This window comes from Vicia villosa, unplaced genomic scaffold, assembly GCF_029867415.1.
Source record: "Vicia villosa cultivar HV-30 ecotype Madison, WI unplaced genomic scaffold, Vvil1.0 ctg.001361F_1_1, whole genome shotgun sequence".
In the NCBI taxonomy this organism is placed as follows: domain Eukaryota; kingdom Viridiplantae; phylum Streptophyta; class Magnoliopsida; order Fabales; family Fabaceae; genus Vicia; species Vicia villosa.
The window spans coordinates 48,268-58,031 of NW_026705590.1; the positions used below are offsets into that span (position 1 = coordinate 48,268).

A 9,764-nucleotide genomic window follows, 5' to 3' on the forward strand; every position below is an offset into this window, starting at 1 on the left:
ATGTATGATATTTTTTCTTTCCCCTTTTTTTTTGAATAAAATATGATGCAAGAATGCTCATGATAAATGATGAATGAAAAAGAAATAATAAAAATAATGATCAACACATATATATACATATAGCACACAATCACATAAGTTCATAGGTTCGACGTAGCGGCTCTTGGGAGCCAACCTTTTTATAGGGGTGTTCTAGAAGGTCTCATGGGGTCGTTCGTAGCCTCCGAGACTTTTTCGTCTCTTCGGATTTTGGAACAACTCATTTTATCCATGAGGTTCAAATTTTTGGGGTAGGTTCCGGAGAGATCAGCTAAGTATCCAGTCCAGCCCTCCACAAAGTCAAGCTTCGTTTCGGACCTTTCCAAATACCTAACCCACTCCGAGTGGAGTTATCAATGAGACTCGTAGGCGATTCATACTCCCCTATTGAACTCAAAGTTAACTCCCACACTTAGGGTTTTAACACTACATAATATATCCAGCAGTATATAAAAATGTAATAGTTAATAAAAATATAAATATATTCACATAGACAGTTAAATATAAACATATTATAAATAATTAAATATTTTTAGACAAAAATAAATAAATAAACAAAATTTAAAAAAAAATAAAAATAAAAATAATTACAAACCCTGAAAAAGGCATGTTAGCCAAACTCTAAAAAAAAGTTGCCAAACCTAAACCCTGCCAAAACCTAAAACCTATAGGAGCATAGTATTCACCATTTAAGTTGTCCCCAGCAGAGTCGCCAGCTGTAACAACCTGCCCTAAAAATTTAAATTTAGAGTCGCCACCTATTCTACCAAGGCGAATAGGAAACCTCGCGCAGTTAAGAGATCAGGGTAAGATACTATATTCAGGTCGAGGGAAGGTGTTAGGCACCCTCAACCCTTTCCTAAAGGCTAACATTGCAAAGATGAAGGTTTGTGGCAAAAGATAAAGAAAGATGACAGACAGTAAATAGAGTTAAAGGCTAATTATTTGAACATGATTAGAGTTTGGAAGAGGGGGACTCGCCTTGTTGCCAAGTGCCTACGTATCTCCTTAGGGAGAATCAGAGTCAACGTAGTTCGGGGAAGGGTTGTACGCCTTAGAATTAGAATTGAAGGTGTTTGAAATTGTTTGTGCTTTGAAAAGCGTTTTTGAATTGTTTAATTGATAAGGATGAAAATCCATGGTCTAATGTTGTGGTTTTGAAAGGTTTGAGAAGTGTTTTAGGATTTGGGCGTACAACCCTGATTTGGCACAATTAACCGCAATGATCAATAGGTTTGATCACCATAGTTAAGAGATTAGGGGTTTTGCACCATTACCAATTCAAATCGATTGATTCGATTATCACTAATAATGAATTAATGTATTTTATTTTTTATATGAATTTTATTTTGTATTGTTACCCCTCATAACCGATTAATACGATTACAAATAATAACAAATTAAATTTAGAACAAGGGAGGATTAATCATCACAATCAATAAGATAATTGCAACCATTTAATCGAATATAATTTGATTTGTATTTTAATTAAAATTATTTTAATTAAAATCATTGTTGACCATAGCGATTAATCGATTTAATCGGCACGAACAACAAATTGACATTTTAATATAAATATCACATAATAATTTATTTATAAAAATAATTATTATACAATTAATATATATTAAAAGGTATTTTAATTAAAACAAGTAAATAATAAAAATTATTAAAGTTATTAGGATTTAGATCCAGTATGGCCGAATAGAAGGCACATGGCATAGACCACCAGATCCTGGACGTGGGATCTAAGTTACTGGTGGATGGAGGGCTGGATCATGAGGATACATGGTGTTCTACTTGAATGCGAGTGTATAGGATCCAGATTGGAAATTTGGAAAAAATAACAGAAAGGGCCAGGGATCGAACCCTGGACCCTGGGGATCAACACACACGCTCCTCACCAACTGAGCCAATGGCTCTATCTGAAATACTTACGCGCTCAAAACTATACATAGGAAACAAAGACCACGACCGGATCAAAGTGCGCCAAGTTTGAATGAGCGAACCGGGGGATGACACATCATCATCTTCTTCACGAAGACCTGCAAGTTTCAGAAGAATAGCTACGAATTCGCTACGAATTTCTCGTAGCAAACCAAAAACACAAAAAATAGCAAATAGGGCATGCACTTAAATAAATATGGCGCGACATATCCCAACCCTTTGTATGCACCATGCGAATCAGACTGCACCTTTAAATCCCCCTAATTTTACCCCTATCGAAAAGCCCCAAAATTCAATTAAGAACCCTAACACGTTCAGCAATGGTGATTCACCCCAATCTTGCCCAGAATTCCAATTAAAAACACATACACGTTCGCAACACCCAAACAAACCATAGTATGCGATCAAAACTACATGAGGATGCGTGAATTATCCTACTCGAGCCAAGTTTCAGAGTTACTTACCTCGGTCAATCGGAGATTGTTCTGGGGTTGTTGTCGCAGTGTAACGATCCCAATCGATTCAGGAACCTCCAAGGAATCTTTTGCACTCTCCCAAACTCTTTGCAATGCTCCAATTTCCCAAAACCGAATTCAAGTTTATGTGAAGTTTTTTTGTTCTTGGATGCACTTGCTCTGCCCAGACTTGCTAACCCTTATTCATGTGCATAGCCTCACTTACTTATAGACTTCTATTAGGTCACGAATTGGAGGCCCATTGATCAATAGAATCTCTTTTGCCAATCTTGGAAATTTGATTTATTCTTGATTCACAAGTTACCATATTTGGCTTATTTTATATCAATCTTTTCCCATTTAATTATGCACGAAAATTAGAAGACATTTGATCATAAATATTAATTGGAAACAATCACAATGCATCTTTTGCCAAAATATTTGATTTTCTATCTTAATTAAATCATTAAAAAATGAAATAAAAATCCTAAAAATTCAAATAATATGTTTAATTTCGTGGCATTTCATTTTGGGCATGCTAGTAACTTGTGAACCAAGTTTGTACTATAAAACCATAGGCCCATTTGCAAGATTTCTTAATTTGAACCTCCTTTTTCACATTTGGTCCCCCAAAATCCACCAACTTTGATCCATCATATCTCACTCAATTTTTGAGCTATGAAGGAGTTCTAATACTTTTTGGAAACCTCAAGAGGTCCTCTATAAGCCACTTTGGAACATATTTTTCATTTGGAGCTTTTATCTCGATCATATCCTCTTTGACAAAAAACTGCTTTTGGAGGATGCCTGAAAAGGACCTGTAATCTTTTGCACTGTATCTCTCAAATGAATCATTTCTAGCCCTGGCTTGTGAGAGACAAATTTGTAGATAATCCAATTTCCTTCAACATAGGCTTTGAGTGGGGAATTTTTGATGTTCCATGTGAAAGTTATGCCCAGTCAAAGTTGGGTTGACTTTCTCCTAAGAAACCCTAATTTGAACCTTTGTGTATTTGTTCATCTCTGAGTTTCTATTAATGGAATCATGATCAATCTTTGATCAAATGATGGTTGTACTTCACATACTAGATGTTGACCAAAATTGGGAAGCTTTGACTATGCTCTGGTGGTGGTTGACTTTTTAGGTCAAACCAGTTGACTATGGATCTTCTGGACTTTGGAGTGAGTGGTCTTTGGAATTGAATCTTGAACTTTGAATTATTGTAAATGGAATATGGAAGGCAAATTTTGGGGTATGACAGTGTGTAACCATACAACACTAAATCCCATAGATTACCATCTTGACATAGAAAATAACTTTCAAGCCTATCTTTCCAATATTCAAAGTTCTCACCATCAAAGACTGGTGGTCTATTGTATCCATTGAAACTGTTACTTCCATTGTTACCATTGTTGTTCTGATCAGTAGGAGGTGGTACTGGATCAACCATTTTTATGTTTTCTCCTGAATCTTTTGTCTAACACTGTTAAGCGTTTGCACCTAGAACCGACACTCTGATGCCAATTAAAGGAGTGAAAAACACTTAGAAAGGGGGGATTGAATAAGGGTTGTTTCTATAAAATGGCAGATAAAAATAATCACACGGTTATTTTTATCCTAGTTTGTTGTTAATCAAACTACTCCAGTCCATCCCTTACAGAGTGATTTACCTCCACTTAGGATTTAATCCACTAATCAGTCTTGATTACAATGGTTTTCCATTTAGACATCTTCTAATTCTTATAGAGTATACAGATCACAACTTGATCACTCTAGGAATTTATTTTACAAATAAGTAAACAATATTACAAGAGTTTAATGTGCTTCTAAATAAGCTATAATCACCAAGTGATTTTCTCTCAAAATTAAGTTCTAACACTCACTGAGATATTACAAGATTTGTGAGGTTGAAGATGAAGTTTCTTTGTTGTTTGTGTGATAACGTTGAAAACCAATTTGGCAGCGTAAGATCTCTTAGCGTGTGTTATATTCTTCAGCATCCAGAACTTCTCTTTTATAGGCAATGAGAAAAGTGACCGTTGAATAGCATTAAATGCTTTACGTGAATAGTACACTGCTGCATTTAATGTTTCACTCTTTTGTCAACTACCTCGAGCCTTGTTTCAACTGCTCTTGCTGACTTTGCCTTTTGTAGCTTCTAAGTTCCTTTTGTCAGTCAGACAAATTTAACGTTGTAGCTTTTTCATCTTGTACTTTCTTCTGGACTCAAACTATTAGAATGACGTTTGAATATCAGAGTCTTCAGCGTTGGTGCAGATGTAACTTCAGTCATCAGACTTTGGATGTTCTTTGTAGCGTGATACCATCAGATCTTCAGAGCCTTACTTCTAATTGCCATCTTCTGATGCCTTCCAGATCATGTTCTGTTTTTCTCAAGACCGTATTCTGATGTCTTCCAGACCATGATCTGATGAAGCCATCCAGATCTTCTAGGTCAGAGCTTCTGAATGATGATTTAGTGTATACTCTTTTAGATTTTTCCTGAAATGGAAAACATGAATAATTAGAGTACCACATTGTCTTATACAAAATTCATATATAATGTTATCATCAAAACTAGAAATATTGATCAGAACATTTCATGTTCTAACACATACATCCGATTTTCTTAGGCATAGACAGTATGTCCCACGATAACCAATGTATACCTTTAGAACTATCTCTTTTATGACCCACCAGAACGAATTCAGCATCTTCTCGATTTCATCACTCAACGAGGAATGAAGTAAGAAAATATTCATAATATATGTTAGAATAGATTGGAGGGCAAATTTTATGAGTGTTTCCCTACCTGCTTGAGAAAGACTTCGACAACTCCAAGAATTTATCTTCTTCTGAATTCTATCTTTGATAAACTTGAAAGTAAATTTTCTGTTTCTCCCTATCATAGGGGGGACTTTAAGGTATTCCCCATTACCCAAAATTTGTTGAACTCCTAATGTGCCAGCCATAAAATTTTTAAAAATAGGATCAAAATTCCTACTACAATAAAATTCAGACTTTTGGAAATTGATAGCTTGACCAGAGGCCTCTTCATAAGTGCTAAGAATACTCTTCATCATATTTGCTTCACTAATAACTTCTCTGAATAAAAAAACAGTCGTTGACAAAGAGTAAATGAGAGATTATGGGAGCATTCTTACAAATTTTTACACCATGAATATCCCCTCGCGCTTCTGCTTATTTAATAAGGGCTGAAAGGCCTTTAGAGCATAAAATAAACAGATACGGGGACAAGGGATTCCCATGCCTCAATCCCTGACCCGAAATTATCGGACCCACCATGTTTCCATTTGAACCCATGGAATAATCAACAATTTCCACACAAAACATAATCCACCCAATCCATTTTTGATAGAAACATATAGTGGAAGCACATCCTTAAGATAGTCCCAATAAATCCTATCATAAGCTTTGTTAATATTAAGTTTAAGAGCTATGTCACCAATCTTGCCGTTGGTTTTTGCCTTTGTATGATGAACCACCTCAATAGGTGCCATGGCATTGTCCAAAATATATCTACCCATAACAACGGCCGATTGATTATCAAAAATGCATTTGTTGAGGACTCTCTTAAGCCGATTTGTGAGAACTTTAGCTATAGCTATATACAAGACTGTGCAAAGACCAATCGGTCTCCAATATTTCATGGTAGATTGGGAATCTCCTTTCGGAATAAGGGTGATATTTGTCATGTTAAGCTTTTCAGGAAAACTACCCCTTTCCAGCCATAAGCACCTAGCGTTGAAAATTTCAACCCTACATATATCCCAAAACTGATGGTAGAACCCGAGATTAAAATTGTCCTGACCGAGAATTTTATCAACTTGCATAGAAAAAATAGCCTCTTTAAGTTCAGCAATATCAAACGGATTTGTCAACATAACATTATCTTCAGTAGAGATGGATATGCTAATCGCTTGAAGAACCCGATCCCGAGAACTTAGCTTCTTCTGAAATAATTCGATAAAGTAAACGTGAGATAATTTACACATCCCTTCCGACGAACTGATAACTTCCCCATTATCTTTAGTGAGCGATAGAATTGTATTAACTTTCTTACTTGTAGAAGTTGAAATATGAAAGAAGCGAGTATTTAAATCACCGTCCTTATACCAATGCACTTTTGCTCTTTGCTTCCATAAAATATTGTCTTTAACCAGTAGAGTGTTCATGCGACGTTTAAGGGTTGTGAAGTAATTAATATTATCACCTCCAACATGATGTCTCACTCTGACAATCTTTCTATAGATACTTTCAATTTCATTTCTTATCTTGTTACTATTTTCTTTACTCCACTGTAACATATTTTCTCCATAGGATTCCAATTTATCAATAATACCGTCATGATCACCAACATAGGTATGCCACTGCTCCTGCACAAAATCTCTAAAGCCTGGCTTTGTCAACCAAGAATTCTAGAATCTGAAACCTTTCTGAGCCATAGAATGTGACGAAAATAGATTGCAACACAAAAGCATGGGATAATGATCATAAGTGGTAATCGTTAACCTTTTCACTTTAGCATTCGGAAACAGCCCACACCAATTGTTATTTGCCACAGCTCTATCCAATTTTCTTCGATTGCTCTTTCCGTGCCTAAACTTTTGAACCACGTGAAAGCGTAACCTTCCATAGGAATATCTACCAAACCCGCATCTTAAAATTCTTGTGTGAAACTGCTGATTAGCCAATTTGGCCTTTCCACTCTTCCTTTTTTTTTCATCAGGCGAACGAATATCATTGAAATCTCCTAAAATGCACCAAGGTAAATTGGAATTTTCCGCTAGATTACGAATTAAGTTCCCTGAAGTCCTCCTACGAGAACCTTCAGAATGTCCATACTATCCAGTGAGTCTCCAATTACCAACTCTCATATCGTGAACAATAACATCAATATGATTATTTGAATAATTCTGAATAGAGCACTTTTTAGCATACTTCCACAAAATTGCCAACCCACCACCTAGGCCTTCTCTATTTACCGTAAAACAAGACTCAAAACCCAACAAATACCGTAACTCCTCAATTTTATTAACATAGCTTATTGTTTCAAACAGAAATAAAACATCCGGTTTATATCTTCGGATGACGTATTTTAAGTTTGAGACTGCACTCGAGCTACCTAGTCCCCGACAGTTCCAACTAATAACATTCATGGCTCTTGGCAGACCTGATTAACAGTGCCCACCATAACAATATGGACATCATTACTAACTTCAATTGCATGGTTGTGTCAATCCCAGCAACTCATTTAAATTTTCCAGTAGCGTCAATACAACCTATGTCTTCATTCACACTTTTCGCCACTTCTTGGTTTGCCACAGCTGTTTCACTCTCCTTTGTTCGAGACCTTTTCTTCATAATTAAGTCCTCAACATTGTCTTCAAATGCAAGGTTTCCTTCTTCCAACAGAATTTTTTTTAACGGAACTTTGCGGCGAGCTTAATTCTTTAAAGAGACCTTAGCAGTAGGAATTTTGATAGGGATTTGTCCAGTTGAGTTATCTTTGACAGTTATGCGGTCTGCCTTAGAACCAAGATTAGTTTTCATCCTTCCCATAACCTGTTTCGTAACTTCTACAACTTGCATATTGAGGATTTCCAGGTTCTTTTCAAAGTTTTGAATTCTAGCAGAATTTTCAAATATAACCTTGTTTCCATCATGAGAGTTTTGAGATATCTCATGGGCCTGAGTCTTTCTACCTCTGTCTATATTTTCCGTAACCGTCACAGCAGTGCTACCTAGGATAAATTGTGGCCTGTTAATAGAAATGCTATCTCGGCCACTACTGCCATCATTCTTCCTCCCCTCTTTCGTTTAGCAGCAGAATCCGAGAACGAAATTCAATTTCTGGAAACTTTCCAGCATAGTTAACATTTCCCAGATTTAGAACCAAGTTGCCAATGGGTGGTGATTCATCCTAATTTTTTATGTACTGTGTTGTACCCAAAAATTTGCCCGCATCTTTTTTCAAAGAGAAGGTAACGGACTTCTGTCTAAAATTTGGAGTTTCATATAATCTTGGATTTTATTTCATAAATTTCCTGATTTTATGAATACTCAGTTTTTTAGAATATTCTTATACGGTATTTTGGTTCGCTGTTGAATTTATTCTTACACAAACGCCAAGTACTGTTTATCACTTCACACACGCTGTTTATTTGAGATTTATTTGCAGATAAATAGTACTGACGCAATTGGTACAGAATTAAATTTTGCAGGCACAGAGTCCGGGGATTCAGACTGTACTGGTAACAATTAAATTATTATTGTTTTTTGTTTCCCACTAATTTTTGTACTATATTATTGTTTTCAAATCTCTTTCTTTCTTTTCAAATCTCTTTCTTTCAAATCAAATCCTAACTTTATTCCATACATCTTTCTTTTCAAACCCTACCATACACTTTCTTTCAAAACCTACTATCACTCAAACTTTCCTTTTTTGTACGGTAACACTTCATTCTCCCCAACGTCTCCATCCTTATTTTCTCTCTATAAATACCCCTCATTTTTTCCATAAAATCTCACATCAAATTTCATTCATCCCCCAAATTTCTATCATACTATCTCATAATTATTTCCTCTTCTTCCCCGGCAAAAAATGGCAAAGTGGGTAGATACATTTTTTTCTTATGGTCATCACTGTTTTTACGGTGATCATGTCTTTCTTCTGTCTGCATAGTCTTGAGAAATGCGGACCTGGGATGCTTACACTTCCGTGCATCTATTTTCTGTTGTTTATAGCACGGGTCTTTAATCGTCATATTTAAAGTTTGTCGTATCTTTCGCTTTCAAATAATGTACCGTTCATTATATTTGTCGTACTGTTTGTTACATTTTTTTGTAATATTTGTACTGTCAGTATTAAATATTATACTATCTGTTATACCATCGTTTAATTATCAAGATAATATTACGTGTATTTATTGCTAGTTAAATATTTATTTCTATGCATTAAATCCTTTTCAATTTTATTATCGGTAATTTCGTTCGCGTACAATATATTTTAATTATTTATTATGTTTGTGTCTTTCTAACAAATCATGTAAATAATTTCTCACCATTAACACAACAAAAACAAAATAAAAAATTAACTTTAACTGTTAAGTTTTCCCTTTAAACTGCTATGTTAATACCCGAACAGCCAGTTAACAGTCAAAACCGATGACAGCACGATTCTCCGTGTTTTGAATCATCATTCAAATCAATCTTTCACATTTCAAAGTTCCAAGGTTTTTGTTCTAGAAGTCTTCTGATAATCACAAGATCAGCAGAGACTCAACACTGCACAAAAATCA

At 35.4% G+C, this 9,764-nt stretch overlaps 1 protein-coding gene across 1 annotated transcript; it reads right to left on the reverse strand.

The window, feature by feature from the left end:
- Positions 1-5,732: 5,732 nt before the first annotated feature.
- LOC131634832 (uncharacterized) lies at positions 5,733-8,055 on the reverse strand. The gene is made up of 5 exons (XM_058905455.1): positions 7,927-8,055; positions 7,746-7,821; positions 7,331-7,636; positions 6,984-7,216; positions 5,733-6,839 (listed from the first exon to the last, which is right to left on the reverse strand). The coding sequence occupies exons 1-5, from the start codon at positions 8,053-8,055 to the stop codon at positions 5,733-5,735; spliced, it is 1,851 nt and encodes a 616-aa protein (XP_058761438.1).
- Between the last annotated feature and the right edge of the window lie 1,709 nt (positions 8,056-9,764).